The sequence below is a fragment of the Neolamprologus brichardi genome, chromosome 1, assembly GCF_056152115.1.
Source record: "Neolamprologus brichardi isolate AB-2024 chromosome 1, ASM5615211v1, whole genome shotgun sequence".
Lineage (NCBI taxonomy): Eukaryota > Metazoa > Chordata > Actinopteri > Cichliformes > Cichlidae > Neolamprologus > Neolamprologus brichardi.
The window spans coordinates 34,640,892-34,662,459 of NC_142104.1; the positions used below are offsets into that span (position 1 = coordinate 34,640,892).

General features: G+C 41.4%; 3 protein-coding genes and 1 non-coding gene across 4 annotated transcripts; 1 reads left to right on the forward strand and 3 right to left on the reverse strand.

The window, feature by feature from the left end:
- Positions 1 to 228: 228 nt before the first annotated feature.
- On the reverse strand, positions 229 to 1,532 carry timm8b (translocase of inner mitochondrial membrane 8 homolog B (yeast)). Its single transcript, XM_006807215.2, has 2 exons — positions 1,431 to 1,532; positions 229 to 617 (listed from the first exon to the last, which is right to left on the reverse strand). The coding sequence occupies exons 1-2, from the start codon at positions 1,530 to 1,532 to the stop codon at positions 450 to 452; spliced, it is 270 nt and encodes an 89-aa protein (XP_006807278.1). The 3' UTR covers positions 229 to 449.
- A 1,055-nt stretch (positions 1,533 to 2,587) lies between these two features.
- Positions 2,588 to 10,396, forward strand: sdhdb (succinate dehydrogenase complex, subunit D, integral membrane protein b). Its single transcript, XM_087841307.1, has 4 exons — positions 2,588 to 2,679; positions 6,812 to 6,922; positions 8,446 to 8,596; positions 9,397 to 10,396. The coding sequence occupies exons 1-4, from the start codon at positions 2,631 to 2,633 to the stop codon at positions 9,560 to 9,562; spliced, it is 477 nt and encodes a 158-aa protein (XP_087697433.1). The 5' UTR covers positions 2,588 to 2,630; the 3' UTR covers positions 9,563 to 10,396.
- Positions 10,397 to 10,780: 384 nt separating this feature from the next.
- Positions 10,781 to 21,133, reverse strand: LOC148106454 (uncharacterized). Its single transcript, XM_087841304.1, has 6 exons — positions 20,938 to 21,133; positions 16,436 to 16,510; positions 16,278 to 16,289; positions 16,051 to 16,164; positions 15,514 to 15,662; positions 10,781 to 11,391 (listed from the first exon to the last, which is right to left on the reverse strand). The coding sequence occupies exons 2-6, from the start codon at positions 16,500 to 16,502 to the stop codon at positions 11,188 to 11,190; spliced, it is 546 nt and encodes a 181-aa protein (XP_087697430.1). The 5' UTR covers positions 16,503 to 16,510; positions 20,938 to 21,133; the 3' UTR covers positions 10,781 to 11,187.
- On the reverse strand, positions 20,209 to 20,310 carry LOC148106455 (U6 spliceosomal RNA). The gene has a single exon (XR_015719493.1). It is a non-coding gene; the product is annotated as a U6 spliceosomal RNA (small nuclear RNA).
- Positions 21,134 to 21,568: the final 435 nt, after the last annotated feature.

Sequence of the window (21,568 nt, forward strand, 5' to 3'; positions counted from 1 at the left end):
GCGATATGCACTGACAGAATAACAATTATAATTCTGTATCATTTTCCTCGTCTACTATTGATCAGAACATAACGATGGAGAAGATCAAGAGAAAGCAGAAGGTGCCGAGCGAGGAGCTGTCCAGCCTTTGCTTTCAGCTCATAGATGTCGTTCAGGAAAGTAAAGAATAATCTTGAAGTTTCAGATCGATGAAAGGGAAAAAAATCAGGCAACGTTTAAGTCTTCAGGTGAAACATTTAAGATTTATTATTACCAGACTTCTCCAGGCTTGCAGATTCCCTCTCCCTTCCTTCCTTCCTTGATCATATGACTGCACCCCTCCCCCCATAAGAGTCCCCATCATCTCTCAAACTCCGGCTGTTACACCCACGTACACAAAGTCTTCTTCGTGTCATCTCCCATCACGTTAGGAATAAAAAAACATAATACAGTCCGACTGCGGTGCGTGATCACTGAGTGCCTTTCTGCACCATCTGTGTGAAGCGGTTGGTGATGCTGAGGGTGGTGTCAATGAATCGCTCCACGCAGCTCACCAGGCACGTCTCGGTCCTGTAGTCCAGCTTTGAGCCGGGAGTGTCCACACATTTATCCCAGCAGACGTCGGTGAAACTGTGCACCTGCAAGCCACATGAAGCAGACGGGAACTGATTCAGCTCAGTGTTATTTATATGATGTCACAGCATCGCGGCTGATGCCAGTTTATGTTTTTAAGGCTGAAATCTGATCACTGAACACATGTAACACATGCCGGACTCTAGAAGACAGCATGTTTCTGTGTACAGGAAACTATTTAATCACAGAACTGATGTGCATGGAGTTAAAAACACGCGTCTTCTGCCTGTTATGAATGTTTATTTAGAATGAGAGGGAAAGGTTACCAGGGCCAGTGTGGAGCTGGCACACTGGATGTCTACGGAGCAGCTAACGTGCACTGCTCTCGTCTCCTTCACTGACTCGGTCGTGTATGTCACTTATAAAACACGGCACCCTGTGAAGCACCCTTAATAAATTTGTCCACAGCCACATCCATCATATTTTCTTATACATCTGTTTAGTGATTCAGCTAACCTCCTCCTTATTTAGGACATCCACCAATTATCCCAGCGACACCAAAGGTCAAATAAACGATTAATGATCATCTTTAAAGCTGCAATATAACCACACACAGTACTGACTGGAATACGCCGAGCTTTGAATCCACAGTTAAAGCTCAGGATGTGGATCTAGAGGATATATTAACTCTATGTTCTTCAAGCGCGGCAACACCTGGACAAGAAGCAGATGTTCTTCCAGCTGTGTGATGACCAGTTCTAATACAAACTGGTCTCTTGTACAGAGACATTAACGGTCAACTAAGCACGTGTAAGACGTCAGATCACGTCGTACAATGAGCTACATCTGTCGGAGGACAGTCAGCCCCGTCCTCTTACCTGAGCCTGGAACTGCGCTTTCTGCTGCTCGACAGCGATCATGCGCTGCAGCTCCGTCGCCTCTGCCTTCTCCGACGCGCTCAAGTTATCAAAGCCGTCCATGTCTTCTGACCGTCGGCTGCACAGGAACTCCGAGCACTGCTCAAGCACAGAGGTGACCTTCTCTTCCACCGGCGCGGTTTGGGAAACAGCGCTAATCACACGGTGCCCTGCAGACGGCGGCGCTTCCTGATTGCGTTGTTTGACGCGCTAAATGCGACGCAACAAATGACAAAGATGTTTCATGTTGAGCAGCAAACCCCCCAAACACTGACAGGTACGGTTATTAGCTTACAGACGCATGTTTCACATCCAGCTGTAAAGACGTATTTTATAGAAGGAATGGCTTAATAAAGGATTACAGAGAATTCACGGTTTATTTTCACATAAAGAAGTCAAAGTACAGAAAATAAAATAACAACAAACAAATCAGTGGTGCTGTTTATTTACCTTTTAATTATGAAAGTGTGTAGGAATGAATTATACTGGTGGAGTCAACGTAGTAAAAACACATTTATGTCTTTACCTGATCACAAACATGCATGTGTCTCTACAGATGTTTCTCAGAGTGTATCCTGGTGGCATTTAGTTCTAATTGTATGCGTCCGATGATGTTCCACGAGTATGGAAGACTAAAACAGTCAGTCAGCAAATCATTGTTTTAACAAAATAAAAGTTTGACATTGAAGAGGTACTGCAGATGGTTCTACAATAATTAAGAAAAATAATTAGTGATTTATTGCTCCCCATAAATGTTTTATATCATTTGCTGCAATTCGATCAATCGATATTTATTGTCAGACTTTATGTCCATAGTAAAAACAAAAAAACACAAAATATAAAGCTTAATAAAAAAAGAAAATATCTGTAAACATATAAAAACATAATATAAATAAAACGTATTAATTATTTTAGATTAATTTATTTCTTGTGTTGTTTTGTACACCACGGTTGACCACCTTCTAAAAACAGACACTTAATAGGAATGAAACAAATGTTTTAGTCATCATAGCTCATCATATAATACTATTATTATTTATTGGTATTTATTTAAAATACAATAATAAGTAGGTGATCATCTCGAACACCCACAATCTTTGTGACGCCACGACGACAGGATTACATCCGGGTTACTGTCGTGACCTTGGTTGGTTGTTCATCATGGCGGCCGTCGTCAGGTTGAGTTCTGTGTGCCGCAGAGGAATTAAACGTGAGTAGCGCTGCTTCTCTCCGGGGTTTATGACTGCTCTAAGTACGTGTGCATACTTTAGTGCCGCAGTTCGACAGCAGGCCGATTTGACGGAAGTGAAGTCGAGTGTTGGCTGTAGACGAACAAATGACGCCAGCTGCAGACTACAGTTTTCAAGTTCACGGCTTCACTGAAGCATTCTGGTGCCAGCATCAGCCGTTTTATTGCTACCTGTCAGTGGCCAGCGCCAGCTAGGAGCTAATCCCCTCAGGTGTGATGAGTAGTGCCAAAGGGCGCTTTGCTAGCATGGTGACATCGCTGTCGGACCGCGGCGTTATCGCTCACGACTGTCCACCAAAGACTATTCAGAAGTTGGAGAATTATTAGTTTGAAGGAAAAAGGAGGCAAAAGACCTGAATTACAAGATTTGTAGTCAATGACAGGCCTCTTAAAAAAATAAAATAAAAATCGGCTCCCTTCTTTTGACATTTTAAAGAGCACAGTAAAGTTTGCGTTAGGGTAAGGCTGCTCTCGTTTGGCTGCTTGTGTGGATGATTTCCAGCTGTAATCGCACTATTACTTACCCTTCATATGTTCATAACAAATACAAGAAAATATAAATGTTGTTATAAAGAATTATATACAGTGTGTGATATTTATAATTACGCTTACTCTGTCTGATTAAATTCCGCTGGTGTTCATTGTGAAACTTAAAATGCTTGATCTTGACTGTGAGCTAACACAGAAGCACCTATTGTGAACTTCCAGACCTACACCACTTCTGTCTATTCGTGTTGTTGTCATCCCCCATTGTGCCAGGAAAAAAACATTTATTATTTAATTTAATTAAAAACACAAAGCTTTCTTTCAGTTCCTCATTTATTCATTTATATTTTTCAGTTCAGACATGACGTGACAGCAGATCATTAACACAGTGCTGCTGTGCACAAAGGGAAACGCTCCAATGCTTATGGAGCTCGAAGGGGACAGAGTCTCTTAGAGTAAAGACACCACTAATTATTTTAACTTAATTGTGTGATGTATTGCAGTTTAAAACTCGTTGTGTGAATGTACAGTGTTGAAATGGAGTCCATGTAGGAAGCACTGCAACAAAGAGTGGCTAATGAAAGCAATGTTGGAAACTTATTTACTCATTGTAAATAACTCTGTTTAACCTCCTAAGACCTGAACTCTTCCATGGCAGCATTTTTAATTTCTCTTTGCTATTTGGGCTTATTGGGACCGGATGAATGTAAAAACAAAGAATTACCAGTTTTATTTATTTTATTTTATTTTTACCAGTTTTTTATTTATGAGAAACATGAGATCCACATATGAGGACATTTGTTTTAAATTTTAATAGAAGAGTGGCAGTATAATGTCCTCGTAAGTGGATATCAGGCCCATGTAGAGCAGGATTTAGTATTTTGGTCTAGACAAGAGAACATGTGATGTCCACGCGTGTGGACGCAGGTCCCAGGAGGTTAAAAAATACATTTGTCATAAAAAGTAAGGAAATTTGGTTTGGGTCATTATTTCTTTTTAAAAGTGCTTCTTGGCACTGAAGATGTTGGAAGGCCAGTTATTTCACCTTTAATAGTACCATATTTGTAAGGAAAATACATTTTTGTGTTTAGCAGTAGAGTTGAGCAAGGAACGCTTGCAATGACGATCAGATGCCTGATTAGCAGCACCTGCGAGCATGGACACTGCTCTGTGTGGTTTCTGCTCCAACCACACCACGTTTAACTGATCTGTGTAGGGTCCGTGCCATAGGGCAGTTTTTATACTGATGTTTGCAAAACTAAGATGCAGTGTTATCTGCAGTGAGTCCTGGTACCGTTGAAGGCCATGTTCCATCTATCGGGGGTCCTAATTAGACGACGACACCACAAAAAGAGTTTCCTCACACCGTACGCACTTAGGCTACGTTCACTCTGCAGGTCTTAAGATAAGATAAGACTTTATTGATCCCACAACGGGGAAATTTTTGCGTCACCTCAGCTCAGGTACAGATATCAGAAGGAAATACAAATAGGTACAATCAATGAAAAAAAGTAAGATGATACACTATATACAATGGTAGCATACACAGTATGTGATTATGGATATAGTTGGAAATATGGAAGACATAAACTATATAACTTGGAAGGTCATGGAAGGTCCATTATGCATGAAGTGGTGACCGTGGATGTTCACAGTGTCCAGTGACTTATGACATCGTGATTGAGGAGTTATAGAGTCTAACTGCTGTTGGGATGAATGATCTGCGAAAGCGCTCCTTCCTGCAGTGAGGGTGTTTCAGTCTCTGACTAAAGGAGCTGCTCAGCCCACTCACACACTTAATGCTCAATTCTGATTTTTTGATCAAATGCGATTTTTTTTTTGTCTGCTCGTTCACACTACAAATAAAATGCGACAGCAAACGCGCTCTAGTGTGAACACTCAAAGCAGCCGCATGCACAAAAGAAGACGTCACACACAACGCGCTCTGTTTAGACCCAGAGCAACAGTATTGTTTGACTGATGGACCTTAATATAAAGACTTCGGACTTCACGTTTCCCAATTTTGCTTTAAGTTATTTTGTTATTTACATAATAATGTAAATAACCTAATAATGATCCTTATTGCTGTTTTAGAGGAGCGCTGCTTCAAAGGATAGTTGCAGATTTCTGTCAGAATCTGCAGATTATACAGAACAAATAAAATGTTCACGTTTCTCCAACGTTGTTCCCAACAGTTTCACTAGATGGCCAGGAAGCGTTCGCGATGTCTTCTCCGGCGCTGATAATTGGCGTCTGTCTTGTGTCAGTGACGTGAAAGACGGATTTAATGCGACATGACCATCAAACAGCAGCTTTCTGAAACATCAGATATGTATCAGATTCAGGACCACATACGAAAGTGACCCAGATCGGATTTGAAAATATCGGATTTGTGCCGTTCACACTGTCACACCATGATCAGATAGATGGGTCGCATTAGAGGTGGGAATCACCATACATCCCACGATACGATATTATCACAATACTTAACGCACGATACGATATTATTGCAATTTTTAAAAATATTTTGCGATATTCAGATTCTGTACATAAAGGTAAACTTTATCAATATTCATTTTCTCTAATACCAAAGTCTCACACTCAGTCTTTCTCTCATTTCAGTTTGATTGTTGACAAACTGAACGGTTTGTATTACAGTCTAGTCCAACTTAACTGAATCAACCATCTGGTACAATTATAGCTATTCTGAACTATGCAGTTTATGAAAACTATGCAGCCCCTTCAGCAACTGAAGAATTTGAAAGTAAATTAAAACAAAATATAATTTTACATTAAATAAAAAAGTTTTAAACTTAATTAAAATAAAACATGTCTTAAATTAAAATAAGTAAACTGTCATGTTTATTGCTGCCATAAAAAGTTAAACACATTTGGACAGTGAAGGAATGTCAGGATTCTTGCTCAGAAAAAGGATCAACATGCTCTGAAGTCACAGCACAAAAACCTTTTTGTAACAAAGTATCGATTTCTGCTGTCCCTGTATCCATACATTATTAGCAAACAAAATATCACCATGCTACACAGTATCCATTTTTTCCCCATCCCTAGGTTGCATAGGGTCAAAAAAGTCGGATTTGATGCGCTTTCGCCTGCAGTGTGAACATAGCCTTGGAAACCGTAGGCAGTCTGTGAAAGATTTACAGTCAAGGTTTGCAGGACGATTTGCCTGTTGGCTCTCTACACACACCATCAAGAACAAACTGCTAACAGCCAATCTCCAGTCACATAGGGCAGCAGAATAAGCTGTTTGGAGTGAGCAGAGAAGATTATGCATTTTGTTTACTGATGTGGGATTGTTCAGGAAATAAACAGGTTGGAAGTTTGAGTAAAGGCAAAGCTTCTGGGAAAAGATGGGAGTTTAAAAATAATTAGGTTAAAGGAGCGACGTCATACACTTGAAAACATGTCAACACACTGCCTGGTGAAACACCGCCCCCATGTGGTGAAATTCAGCATTGCAAATCCAGAAAGTACCTTTTTGAAATTTAGAAACTGAACACATACAAAACATAGACAACGTTATGAGGAAAGGAAAAGTAAAGCAGCAGGTGCCAGATCTGTTCGTGACTTTGTTTTCTCTCCTCAGCTCTGTTCTATCAAAGCGCGTTGCTGGTCAGGCCGCTGGCTGTACCCCACAAACACCTGGAGCGGCCAAACCTGCTGACGGCGAGGATTCATTCGTCACAGAATCTGCAGGGTCAGTGTTGACGAGCAGAAGTAGGCACGAGAAAGTGTAGCGCCCTGTGTGCAGGTGCTGTACAGAGCGAGAGGTGCACGTAGAATATTTTAAATACCACAACCTCAGAAACCTCTGTGGCAGTCATCAGCTCTGACACACTTACATCAACATCAGCTTTCTAACAGCACATGTTCTACTTTTGTGTGACACACATTACATTTCAACACCAGTGGAGGTCCAGTGGGGCAGTCCTGGCATCTGAGGAGCTGGTTAACTTTCCAAAAGCAGAAAATGGCGAGTTCAGACATGTTCTGCATTCACTGTAATCTTAATGGAGGGTGAGAGAGAAGCAGAATGGAGCGTTACACCCCGAGGGCGAAAGGAGGAGCCATTGCAGGCCGATTGTGTCACACGCAGTCATCACTGAGCCTGGAACAACCCTGATGCGATCGTGGTCACAGTCGGGCGTGGTCAGCGTCACAAACCTGGCAACCGCTCAGCAGGTACAGGTGTCTGAAGTGGAGCAGGATCGCTTTGCTTCCTGTTTTGGACCTTCATGGTTTCGCCCTCAGGTGTACACGCAGCGTTTTTTCCACATGAACACAGGTGGTGACATGTTTGGAGGTCATGTGGTTTACCCACGATGTGGGTCCAGAATGAAGGCGCCTTCTTCCTGTTTTTGCTCAAATGTAAAAATACGTTCATAATGAGCCAGAATATGATTTACCTTTTCTTACTTTAGTGACTAATAGTCCTCCTTTTTGTCAGTTTTTCTTTGGACTTTCGCTCTTTTGTCACTGCAGTCCTCACATCTGATCAGTTTCACATTTGTAAAGCTGCGTAACACCAACCGTGAGTCAACAAAGGCACTTAATACGTGCAAAGTGAGATAAAGAAAATAAATCCTTGGCCAATATATCACAATTTCAGGTGTTTAAATTGCCCTTAAATTCTACATCGGTTGTAACAATGTGGATTTCCAGCTTATCTTATTATAACAGAAAGGTTTCCATCTTTGTTATAGTGAAGAATCAGTTTTCCTGTGAGAGAAATGTGCCCGCTTCAGCTACATTAGAGGCTTTTGAGCATTAATGATGACTTTATTATTTTTAACCATAAAATCATCATTTAAAACTGCATTTACTTGCTTGTCCATACAAGGACAGTGTCACAGCTGCACGTCTGCTTTGTGCAGCTTAAACAAACTGAACCTGTGAGATCAGAGCTGCAGACGTCGTCACCCTCAGACACTCAGATTGGTGCCAATTTCACTGGTTGCCAAGGACGCTGATGGATTACTGAACGTACTTGTTACAATTTGTGCAACATTAGATACAAAAAACTGCAAAAATAATCACAGAAAGATGTTCAGTGAAGACACAAGTGGCTCAGTGAAGTAGCCAAACCTAATAAACAGGAGACCCGGTCTTTCCAGTGGAATGTGTAGAATTTGAGATACATGTGACTGAGTCAGACTGAAGTCTGCTCAGAGCTTCACATTGTTCGGCCTTCTGATGTCTGCAGTTTCTCTTGCTTCACAGCGAGTTCACACTCCAAAGCGGCGTCTCTGCACTGGACGGCAGAGCGAGTGCTGAGCGTGCTGCTGCTGGCCATGGGCCCTGTCGCTTATTTCAACCCTGGTCCTGTCATCGATTACTCTCTGGCTGCTGCCCTGACCCTTCACGGACACTGGTAAGACGAGCAGCTGATCCCTGGTTTCACTTCTAAAATGTTGTTGCAAATATTCGCAAGCCTCAGGTAAAATATTCCTGACGCCTGTGTTTTATTTGAACAGTGACGCTAAGCTGTCCTTTTTTAGAGCTTTCACTTCCTGAAAGCTCTATAAGGTCTCGCCAGTCTGTCACAACACCAGGACCACTGTCCAGGCTGCATTTATGACTAAGAGAGAAACAATATTTCCTCCTTCAGCTCTCATTACAGAGCTGGTTTATTAGTTGATTGTGTATTATTGACACGAACAGTGTTTCTATGCTTATTGACCATCATGCAGCTTTTTATCAATGTACGTTTAAATGGTATACTGACCCTGGAGGTCACAGAAGTATTACAGCAGAAAATATAAATTGTTTTATGCAAATTGGAGACACTTATGCTCAGTTAGTTTGGTTAATTAGAGCCTGAATGACTCAAACATAAGACGAGCTGTTACTGTGACTCACTGGATGAAGATTTTGCAGCTCAGAAATCATATTTTATAATGTGGACCTCAAATCTCTTTAAACAAAAGGTTTGGACAACTGCTGCAGCGTTTTAGTCCCAGCTGGTATTTCCAGTATTAGTGTGTCAGGCTGCAGAGCGAGAACAGAGCGAGCACGTGACGGCTGAGGCTCCTGGCTGTCATCACATGTTTAGAAACAGTTTAGAACATTTTCCATGTGTGCTGTGCTGTGCAGTCATTTAGAGCGCTTCAGCAAAGGGAGGCCTTCTGTCTCCACTGGCTGCTCATGTTTTCCTCTGCTGTGTTGTTGCAGGGGTCTCGGGCAGGTGTTGACAGACTACGTTCACGGGGACGCAAAGATCAAGATGGCCAACGCGGCTCTCTTCCTCCTGTCCACGATCACCTTCACTGGTCTTTGCTACTTCAACTACAACGACGTGGGCATATGCAAAGCTGTCGCCCTGCTCTGGAGCAAGTGAATATGACTGTGGGCGCTCAGGAAGACCGAAACACTGGTCCTGGCTGCGTGTTTAAAAGAAATCAGTGTGTTCTCTGTAAATATCATTTTGACAATATTTCATTGATTCAAAAGTGTTTGTGTTCATTGGGCTGTTCCTGAGTAACCGTGGAACAAATTTAAGCTACAAACATGTTTTAACGACACAGCCATGACTTGATCAAGTCTGATGGAATACAGCCGTCTGAGCTCTCGTTCATTCTTTCTCATTTGCGTCCTTTGTGTGGCTGATCTCTTAAACATGTTTACTTCCAGTGTGTGCACATGCTGCCTCTTCTCTTACACCTATCAGCAGCAGCACACACTAACCCCACCTAGTGTTTTAGTGCCATTGCGACCAGGCTGTCGCTGCAACACTGCGGCTGTACAGAGAGCCGTGGCCTCTGCTGTAGGAGCAGACAGCGTGTGCTTATGAAGCTTTATTAATGCTCTGCTTCAAGGTTTAATAAAGGTCAGACTGGCTAAATCGTATTTTAACCTTGGAGGCAGGAACAGGACACGACTGCGTCTCTGTGGGGTCATGTTATTCTTTGTATGTGGATCAGTTTCTGCTGCAATCTGCAAATTTCAAAGAAACAAAAAGGCTTTAAAATAAATGTTTATTTGGATCCTAAATCAGTAAAATAAGACTTAATATGGCAGTCCATTGCATTATAATCCTGGAACATGCACTTATACACAGTACACACATACAGTCTTTGCATGCAGCTTCCACACCAGCACTTCTTTGTGTTTGGCTGGAGTGAGTGTGATGTCACAACACCTGTGCAGTAAACATGTTTTATTCCAGCTTCCACATTTGGCGTCACTCTGTTCTTTCCATCAAGGCTCAGCTGGGGTGTACTACAGAGCAGTGGATGGGTTAGCAGGTTACGTTGAGCTTATAGAGTATACATGTCGACCCCGAGTGCGTACATGCCACGGCTCCATTTGAACCTTTTTACACTGGCCGAATATTAATAATGTTCCATCAGAAAAGTTCATCTCACATTAGTCTCGACTACTTTACAGCGCTGGTGTTGCCTTTTATTTTTATAGGATTTACAGATTTCCTCTGACGTGTTTGTCGTCTTACCCGTCATCTCTGACGGGGATTAGTCGAGCTAGCTCATGCTAACAGAGCCTGGCCGTTTTCAACTTTCTTTGAAGTACACCACTCATGACAAAACAAGAAACACAATGAAAGAAGTACAAAGCCTTTATTCTTATGTACAAATGCTAATAGCTAGATTGTTGTATGAGCTTATAGTTCTAATTTTGGGTTCAATCTGAGGTTACACTGGCCCAAACCAAACATGCATGGGTCCAACCTCACAATGTCCAATGATTAACTGAATACTAACAAAATCCCAAATGAGATAAAACTCATTTCAAAGCTGCCTTTAACTAAAGATTTATGGATGGACACATTTTAATCTTAGAATGATACAACAGGGAGCACGTTGAGGTTCCAAATGGTTTAAGATCAGATTTGTTCCATTTAAATCACAGAGTGACTCTGAGTTATGACTTTAAGAAGTTGTTACATCGGATATCTGCATTCAGTCAAGTCAGATGACTTTTTCTTCATTATTTAGACTTCTTTAATTATTTGCACTCAAACAGAACTCTCGTATCAACCTCATCACCTTCAGAAAGCAGGGTCAGTTTATAACAACTGTTTTCACCCACAACTCCAAGAACTTTGCTGGAATCTACTGAGAACACAAACTTATACTTCTTAGTTCCAGGAAGGCGCGTCTGGTAGAACAAAGCCTGGTGATTCGTTCCACGGATGTCTGTGGGTGGCGTCTATGGACAGACATAAGGAGAAAAAGAGTAACAATCCCTGTTTCATCCTGATGCACAGCAGATCAAGTATAGTGGACCTTTCACACATGGAGATTAAACTGTTGTTTTCTTTTGAAGTTTTTACTGTATCAAATGTTCAGTATGTGTTCAGGGCTCGCAAAATTTCAAACTCCCTGGTAGCCCTTCGGGCAGGGACTCTTCAGTTTTTGGTAGCCCAAAATAAATTTAAGTAGCCCGAATAAAAAGAGAACAATTTTGTTTCCTGTTTTGTTTCCATTACAATATTATACATTAAAGTATAATATTGTAACGGAAACAAAACATTAATCAAAAAATAGTTGAAACACAAATTACAACATTGTATAAAAATTACAATCATCAACTCAAATACTTGGTTCTAATTGAACAGAAATTTCTATGAACTTGTAAGAACTGTGAACATGAATCAGTCTGTGTCAGATCCTCAATCTGAAATTTCCACTGAAGTCACAGGTAAGAGGCAAGTGGAACCAAGATCGAGGCCATTTGCTTTTTGAAGTTTGCAAAGACTGCTACATTGTGCCAGTGGTAGTTCACTCTGTGCAACATAGTAGCTGTTCTAAACAGATTTTTCAGGTTTATTTTTAGTTTGTTATTTGCAATTGGTGTTTGTTCTGGGAAAGATATTGCAGACTGAGCAATAATGCATTTCTTGCATTTCTCATGGGTTCTAATGGGGGCCTTTCTTAAAATGACTGGTCCCAGTAACAAAGGCGCTTGTTGACTCAGAAATCGAGGGAAAACCAACAACACAGCCGGCAGAACATTATGTTATTTACACGGGTGCACATAAGTGGTCCGCATGTGCGCATTCGCTGTCAAAATAAAAGACGCGCACCAGATAAGAGGTTGCAACGCGCGTTTGCGTCCATATAAAAGCCTGTTTTTGTCCTAGAGTGGGATTTTCACGGCACATTCTGCACCACATCTCTGTGCGTTCATCATTTGTTTGAAGCCAGCTCACCTCCTGCAACCACTTTTCCGAGAATACGCTTCTTTTGTGGTTCGGACTCCTGACATTTCTTTGGAGGTGGAGGAACACCACAGTAATTGCTTAAAGGAGCTTCTTCAACATCTTTAAGAGTTCTAAACAAATGTCTGTCCTCCTCCACAAAATCTTATGTACACAAACACGCGTTGCAACTTCTTATCTTGTGCGTGTTTTTTATTTTGACAGCGAATGCGCACCTGCGGACCACTTATGTGCAGCCCTGGTTATTTAGCTCGTCATATTGCAGCCACAGAAATTCTTTTGTCCATGAAACCATAAAGCTGCACTTTCTTTTTGCCTTATAGTCTGATTTGTCATAACTTTTCTGTTTTGTGGTAAGCTTTTCTTTGGCTGTCACTTCTTCACCCTGACCTGTCTTATTTGGCTCAGCAGAACTAAAATATATATCCTGCTGCTTTTACACACGCACTCACATAACGCTCAGCGACTCTCTGTGCGATCAACCTCTCACATGTTTAAGCTGCGGGAGATTTCACTTGTCATGTTTGCATAGTAAGCTAACGATTGATAAGACGATGTCAGAGGAATTGGTGCGCAAATTATCATCACTCACCAATCAGTACTGTCGCTCTCTATACACAGTTCGCGTGATTGCAAATTCAAACGCGATTTCAATGTGTCACATATTGACAGTGGCTCACCGATGCCAATGACATAATTACCCAGCTACATTTCCCAAAGAATGCAAAAGCATTGACATATATTTGTCCTTCCTATGATAGCACAACGGGCAGAGACAGATTTTGGTAGCCCGACTGGAAAAATCGCTAGCCCCGGGACGTCGGGCTAGCGATTTTGCGAGCCCTGGTGTTTGTCACTTAATATCAGTTTGGTTGATCCTGATCAACTTACACATGAAAGATGATTGTAAAGTATAATGTACACCATACATTGGCTCAACTGCTATCATACATACATATGAACTTGAGTGACATCCCATTCTTAAGGGGCTGCATCCTTCAGAGGCGGCATTTGAAGGCCGATTATGTCACAGCCAGGCGACGAAGGCTGCTCCAAGTGCGGCCAACAAATGCGTCCGTCACCTCCTAAAATTTGAAGGATGGGTTGGGTGTATCCTTCGTGGCCAAACCTATCCCAGAATTTCGTCTTGATGCATGCTCAGTCATCCAGGACAGTAAATCTCCAAAAGTTGATTCTGTTCGTCTGGATGTTGCGTTTTGTGGGAGAAACGTTTCGTCATCATCCAGGTGACTTCTTCAGTCTCAGCTGACTGCAGGTTTCAATCTTGTAAACAGTACAATAGGAACAATGGGCTGGGAGGTCAGTTCCTTAATCTTAATTATCCAAATTCTCATGACCATTGATCAACGACCACTGATCAATGGCCATGAGTCCCATTCACAGAGAGTTGGGGAATGGCTGCAATCACAGCATTGGTGACAGATGTACAGATGTGTACATCCTAATCATTGAAAGATGATTGCAGCCATTCCCCAACATTCCCCAACTCTCTGTGAATGGTACATGGTACGGCCAATTTCTCAGCCTCGCACTCTGTCTTCGAAGGACGTGGCCTATGAATTGACACATACCTTTAATCCATAGGTTTCAATATGATGTCAGGTAACTCTTTGCAGCTATAGCAACTACCCCCAAGATTAAGGTGGGAATTGTTTTTTGTTTTGTTTTTTTACCATTGTTCCAGAAGTGCATTTGTGAGCCCAGAAACTAATGCTGATGAGGCCTGCCTCACAGTCTCTGCTCTAATTCATCCCAAAGGTGTTCTGTCAAGTTGAGGTCAGAAATCTGTGCATGCCAGTCAAGTTCTTCCAAACTCCCTCAGCAAGGTCTTTATGGATCCTACTACTGTGCAATCATGTTGGAACAGGAAGGGTCATCCCCAAACTGTTACCACAAAATTAAGAGCGTTAAAATGTCCAAAATGTCTTGGCTTGCTAAAGAGTTCCTTTGTGAGGTCAGAGACTCATTTTGGATGAGATGTCTGTGAAAGTTCCTTTGATTAGAACTAAGGTGCCGGACTCAATCGTGGACAACAACCCCACTCCACAGTCTCCTTCATCTTCATGGAAACCCCCAAAAGTTGATTCTGTTCATCTGGACGTAGCGTTTTGTGGGAGAAACGTTTCGTCATCATCAGGTGACGTCTTCAGTCTCAGCTGACTGCAGGTTTCAATCTTATAAACAGGACATTTGCACAAAGACTAAAACCAGCCCACTGAAGGAACAATGGGCTGGGAGGTCAGTTCCTTAATCTTAATTATGCAAATTCTCATGACCATTGATCAACAACCACTGATCAAAGCTCATTGATCAAAGACCACTGATCAATGGCCATGAGTACCATTCACATTGTGACGTTTCTCCGACTGAAAACTCTACGTCCAGATGAACAGAATCAACTTTTGGGGATTTACTTACCCGGATGATTGAGCCTGCATCAAGACGTTTCATGGAAACCCATTCCATGAAGCTCTCTACACACTGCTCTTCAGCTAATCTGACAGTCACATGAAGTTTGGAGGCACTATATGCCTCAAAATCCATTGAACCTGCTCTGTCATTTTCTGTGGCCTACCACTTTGTGGCTGAGTTCCTGAATGCAGTGATTTGAATGGGTGTGTCAATATTTCTGGTAATATATTTGTATATCAGGCAGCATTAACCGCATTACATTAAATACTGATATAATTTATATGCATATTTTATTTCTGTTAGGACTTCCAACTCTTGTGACAAAGTGTAATAAATACTTGTTTAAAAAAAAGTACATCCCTATGGCGGGTGTGGCGGTAATTAAACTGTTTTTAAAAATATAAAAATAAAAGGTTTTTGTGGGCCAGTAAAATCACACAGTTACTGATATACTGGATTCTTATTATTATCTAAACCATCAGACTGCCCAGTTTTCTGCAGCACAGGCCAAACCTCAGAGATACACATAGAGTATACTGCTGATTAACTTTGAATGTCAGCATTGAGCAAAATGCTTCCAGTACAGATGTTATCTTTTTGTTTTTAATGTGAAATGAGATGAATATCAGAATAACTGCGAGTGCACTAAAACCAACTCGTGATTTTTTTGTACTTACCATTGGTACAGCTTGAATTTTGTGCTCCTTATAACATACCACCATTGTCTGGTCATTCTTTTGGGCATAGATCATGACTGGCAACTTTTCCTTATGGGTTTGATCGTTTACAGTAGAGCTCCAATAGGACCTGACGCAGAGTTTCTTCTCTGAAGAGGAAACAAGGACAAGCAAGAGCAGCATGTCATTCAGCTATGTCTTGTTTTAAAGAACAAAGGTGATGATATACTGCTGTTCTGTTCATCTATATGTGTCTGTGTTTGTTCTGTGTGCAAAACAGGACAGACCAAACTGCAGCTCCACAAACTTTTTGTTTGTGGAAATGCTAAATTAAAACCACAAAGTTTTTTTGAAATACTTTATTGATATTGATTATTGGGCACCTGGGGAGCAGTGTGTAGGGACAGTACCTTTGCTCAGGGGTATCGAACCCCTGCCCTTGTGATCATGGGGCCACCACTCTACCTACTGAGCCCTGCCAAGTTCAACCAAACTGAAAAGTCAGTAACCATAACAACAAGAAGAACTCTGTCTTACCACAGCAGGTCTCGAGCACGAATGTGTCTTCTTGGTTTAAAATCAGGTATCTGTTCTTGCTCTCAATGGACCAATGATGCTCTTTTGCCTTTCTGAAATCATCCTCCTCCAAATCTGTATTTTTGAGAGAACAACACGACAATGACCTTCACATCATGCCTCACAATACTACTCTTCTATCATATTCTAAAATGAAATTAAATAAGAGAAATATTAAAATCCTTTACCCGGTGGAACCACTTTTAGATTTTCAGAGGACGCGTTCACATTTTGAAAAAAAGACAATAGAAATAAAATTTAAATAACTGTATAATTAACCTATAATAATGACATTATTAAATGTACAGACTGGGCAACTACTGAGAAAGTATAAAATGCCTTTTACCTCCAAAGTAGAAGGAATCCTCAGCTGTATCCAAAAACTCAACATTGATGCAGCTGTTGGACGCCATCAGGCAGACTAACACAAACACAGAGTCCTTTGTTGGTTAATGAATACGGTGCACAGTAAATCCTAGTTAAACACATTTATAACCAAAGCCACTTGTGCTGAACGCATAGTGTACAGCTGTCTACACACAAGAACCAAACATCCATGCACATTACTTCAGTGGACCTCGCTCTTATTTTGAAAATCCATTCAATAACCAGCTGGCGCTCTGGCTCTGCAAAGCTCTGCATCATGTTTACATGTTTTAATAAAAATGTTGGTTGCTCTTCTATCTTAGCTGCACAAAAGTAAAGGAAAGTGTTAAAAATGATGAAAACTGTCCACTGCCATCTGTCAAGGTCTCTCTGCTGACTGTGGTTAACGCTGCTCTTGCTCCGGGTAGTTTTTCAACTAATCAGCATCCTGTCTACACACAGTATCATAACCTGTCAGGATATGGGCAGCAGACACCAAGGGGGGGTCTCATGAATTTCCTTTTGTGGCAACTTTCAAACATGATATGTGCTGTGATGTGTTGCATGCTTTAATCTCTTGATCGCTTTCTGCTGCACACGTCTTTGAAGATGTTGAAGTCAAAGTTCTTTGACCGTAAAATGTTCACATGCAGCTGGTGTAACTGTATCTAGCAGCATGCAGGGAAAAGGATGTTATAAACTGACCATGGATATCAGAAAGATAAAGCTGATAAAGAAAGTCCTTAAAGTGCACAGAATAACTGTACAGGTAAATGTGACCTGTGGCCTAAAATTCATTAAGAGTAGGAAGGAGCTCTGCCATGCTTCATTCAGTGCTTTTAGTAATGCACGAGTTACCAGCTCGCACTTTTAAAATGCACTCCCCAACAATGGAAATAAAAAAGAATCTACATTGTACTTTAAAAATACTTGAAATGTAAGAAGCTTGAAACGTGGCACCTGGAGACAAGTTTAAACAAAAAATCTGAACATGACCTGGTTATGTGGTCAGAGTATGTTACCATGGTAATACAGCCAGGTAAAAATAGAGATACATCACCCCTCTAGAGGACAGGAACTACAAACCTCACTCTGGGGAATGTCACTTCTTCTCATCGCAACCAAACACACACAGAGCACGATACAGATAAGCGACAAGAAAAAAACCAAAAACAAAGTCCTAGTAAGGTGCACAACCTTAGCATTTATTTTCCAAGTTTCCTGAACTCTTCTGGACACGTGAACAGCATTCCTTCAAAAGGTATTTGCTACTTTATTAGTAACAGTGATGAGGTCTAATGCATCAGGCCACAGGATGAGCAGGTGTTAAGTTGTGTCATTAATGTGCATTAGCGTAAGGCTGGGTAGGGCTGAGGTAGGGCTGGGCGATATGGCTTAAAATCCATATCGCGATATAATTTGAAACACATGCGGTAACGATATATATCACGATATATTCTTTTCTTCTGTATAACGTATTTTCCACACTATAAGACACACTTACAATTCTTTAATTTTCTCAAAAATCGAGAGTGTGCCTTATGTATGAATTCTGGTTGTGCTTACTGACCTCGAACTGATTTTGGCTGCAGAAATCTGTTAAAAAATGTTTTAGTACAACTTTGGTAAGCCGCACTGCTTGATGGATTATCAGAGCATTACGCTGCAGTAGTGAGGAGCTTCAGGAGTAATCTGGGTCCTAAACTTCCTCCGCTTCAGGTCCCAAAGTCAAACGAACACTGAGAGTTAAAAAAAGGTCTAAATTCTTTCATCTTTAATTAAATCATCAGCGTTGCTGCTTTACCAGGTGCAACAATTAAGTTTTACGTCCATGAAAACAGAATTTATTAAATTTAACGGAGTTACAAGTTAACAGGAAGTTAGCTCGCTAGTTTCCAGCTAAACATTTCATATCATGTTCTGACTGAGAGATTTCTGAAACTAATTCAAACGTACAGCTCTGCTATCACTTCCAACATAAATGAAGACAGAAAACTAAACAGCAGTGGCGTTTGCAGGGTTACTGAAGTTGGACTAGCTGGTAAATAATCTTGTGCTACGTGATTGCTAGCAAAACAGCTATGTTAGCATAACATTAGCACAGTGAAGCTGGAGGATGAACGCCAACTTTTTTTCCACTCGATAAAAGTTAATGTGATGGATTCTGGTGGTCAGGGACAAATGCAATCGCATAGCAGGATGCTATACACGGGCCAAACTTCAGTCAGGAGAACAACTGAGATTATTCATCCACAATACGAGGTTAGTTATTAATATACTGCAACAACATGGGAACAGAGCAGCTGGAGAGAATTCAACATTAATGAATCAATGTTACGGAAGTGGAGGAAGCGCAGTTCTTGGCTTTCCCAATATTTCAAAAGTGCTTCATCTCTTTGCTATGACTGTCGGCATAATTTGCAGATGATAATGGTTGTAGCCGCGCTGCGCTGCTTTCGACCAAAACAGGCGCAGCTTGATGACATCATCAACATGCCCTATCGCGATAGAGCAATATAGTCAAAATCTCTATCGTTGGCCAAATTTATATCGTTTCTATCTTAAATCGTTTATATCGCCCACCCCTACATTAGCGGTCACCTTGATAGAATAAATCAGTCGTGCTGTAAAGGCCAGGTCAGTGCAGGATAGACTAAAGTATTTTGTATCAATTGTAAGAAATGGAAGTGGCATCAGAGAGCCTTCACAAAGTTCAAACACTTAGTGGTTTTATTCAGACAATGAGGCACGCCTGTCCTCTTATTATCCTGAATTTCAAGTCTATTCCAAGTTAGCCTTGGCGATGCCAAAATAAAGAACTGTAGGGGTCTAATCCACTGGTACAGAGAGTCAAACAGAGACGGAAGAAAGCAATAAAACACCATCCCCAAAAGGTTGATTCTGTTCTCTGGATGCTTTCAGCGGGAGAAACGTTTCGTCACTCATCCAGGTGACCTCTTAAGTTTTCCCCAACCTTATAAACAGGACACTTACATAATGACTAAAACCAGCCCACTGACTAACAATGTGCTGTGAGGTAACTAGTTTCAGTATTTATACAAATGGGCTGTTTAAAAATTGGGGAAACCTGCAGTCAGCTGAGACTAAAGGAGAATAAGTATAATAAAATATATTAATTTAAAAAAGAAAAAAATGCTAAATTAAAAGGCTTGAGTAGTGTGGTTAACAGTCAATATCTACAGGGGATTAAACGCTGGTTAAACATATTACATTCAGTTATTCTCATAGATGCTAATCTGAGCAGCTGCTCAACCTGCCTGGTTTTTAGACCAGACATGGTCAGAGCTGCCGTCTTCTCAGAAGGAATACGCACACAAATTTGGCTGGATTTGTACAAAATGAAAGGGCTGGTAATGGACCGATGCAAGGATACTGATGTTTAAACCCTCGTGTAATGAAGAAGTTTATTTCAAGAAAAAAGTCCAAATGTGGAGATCACAGTTGTTCCAAGACAAACAGCCACGGCTGCTGTACCCTCTACAAAATGCCTTGTATAGACGAGTTAGTGAAACAAATTGATCCATCTTGTGATACAACAGGCATCTTACAACTTTATTCACAAAACGATCGATAATATGTGTTCTAAATGTGGCCCTAAATTCCTTTGTTGCATTCATTTGTATCTGTTTAGATTTGACAGGGTGAGTACTGTTTGCTCTGCTGACGAAACACCTCTGTTCTAACCGCTGCCAAATAAGACCACACTGAGAAGAGAAATATATTTTATCACCTTATCATGTTTTCCATCTGAGTATATTCAAGCCCACTTCCTTGCGCAGGGGCCATGCTAATCTTCTCTGTATCGTATCCGATTTAGCGCGCTTGCCAAAGCCCACTTCCACTCCATATCTACTTCTGCCAGTGCCAGCCCACAGTGGTCAAGCCCACCTCTGCCCTCAGCCATCATCTTTTATTAAGACTATTCCCCAAGTCAGCACTGTTGGCTCAAGGCAGCATCTTTGCCTCTTTGAAAAGTGAGAGCGCTGCAGTCATCAGACGGTGTTACAGCTGTATAACACAACAAAATCAGGTGATTCCTCAGGCTCCTCGCGGGTTGTTCACGCGTGTCGTAGCATCACAGAAGATAAAGGCGTGTCAACAAGCCTGTTATACCGAGCCCGATGACCCATAATGCCACACAAAAGTTCACCCATAAAGTCAGCTTTCAGCAAACTTCAGTCTGTTTAGGATTCGTTCACTTTGGGTCAGTGTTATAACCCTCCGCCCCCCAAAAAATGCTTTTTTATTCGACATGTGTCTGAATGTTTCGTGGTCCGCCATTAACCTCAGCTAATAGTCCGAATTTAGACAGCGAAAGGTTCGTGACGTCCCTGTTTATCGGTCACGGAGCTCGGAGTAAAAACACACTAATAGCATGCATATTTAAGTTTCGACACGACTGTGACCGGACGCCTTCCAGTCACGTTTGCAGCTTCAACCATAAATATAACCATCACATACCTTTGGAGATGCTTTGAAAACCTGCAGAAGTTGTCTTTGTCCTCGGAAGGTCTGCACTTACTTCCCTTTGAATGGCAGAGAAATGAGCCCGTTTGTAGGAGGAGAAAACTGCACCTCACCCCTTTACTGTGCCTTCATATGTCATTTTCCCTCAACGCGTTACAGCGTCACACTTTCTCTGTGTGTGAGAGACGGACAGCAGGGCGGGGCTTTCAAGTCTAAGGGCGGAAGTAAAAAAGGAAGGAATCGAGATTAAAACATAATAATAAACAAAAATCCTATTTCTTGTTTCATTTTCTCTGGTCTCAAGCCAGTTCACGTCGAATTGTAACTTGATAGAATTTATGTACTGCTTACTGCCTCTAAATATAGTGCAAAAGTCTTGAGTGGAGTCTTTATGTTTCGCTTCAAATGAGTCACAAACTTTCTTATAATTTTTAAAGTGGTCCTGGCAAGTAGTTGTCCAGGCTTTCTGAAAGTCACTCAGAGTTTACCGGTTTTTAACTCACTGTCAGCCCAGAAGCTGACCACTTCCACACGCTCCCTCCTCTCGCTTTCTCTCTCTGACGTGTCTGTGTAAATGAAGTGGTGGTCGTGGTCTCTTCTATCAGGAATCAATGCAGTATTTAAA

Coding starts and splice junctions, on each gene's coding strand:
- timm8b (XM_006807215.2), bottom strand. CDS start 1,532: ATGGACGGCTTTGATAACTTGAGCGCGTCGGAGAAGGCAGAGGCGACG. Junction 618..1,430: donor AAGCGCAGTTCCAGGCTCAG/GTAAGAGGACGG, acceptor TGTGGCTTGCAG/GTGCACAGTTTCACCGACGT.
- sdhdb (XM_087841307.1), top strand. CDS start 2,631: ATGGCGGCCGTCGTCAGGTTGAGTTCTGTGTGCCGCAGAGGAATTAAA. Junction 2,680..6,811: donor GTGCCGCAGAGGAATTAAAC/GTGAGTAGCGCT, acceptor TTCTCTCCTCAG/CTCTGTTCTATCAAAGCGCG. Junction 6,923..8,445: donor TTCGTCACAGAATCTGCAGG/GTCAGTGTTGAC, acceptor CTTGCTTCACAG/CGAGTTCACACTCCAAAGCG.
- LOC148106454 (XM_087841304.1), bottom strand. CDS start 16,502: ATGGCGTCCAACAGCTGCATCAATGTTGAGTTTTTGGATACAGCTGAG. Junction 15,663..16,050: donor CGTGCTCGAGACCTGCTGTG/GTAAGACAGAGT, acceptor TTTCCTCTTCAG/AGAAGAAACTCTGCGTCAGG. Junction 11,392..15,513: donor AAATTCAAGCTGTACCAATG/GTAAGTACAAAA, acceptor GTCTGTCCATAG/ACGCCACCCACAGACATCCG.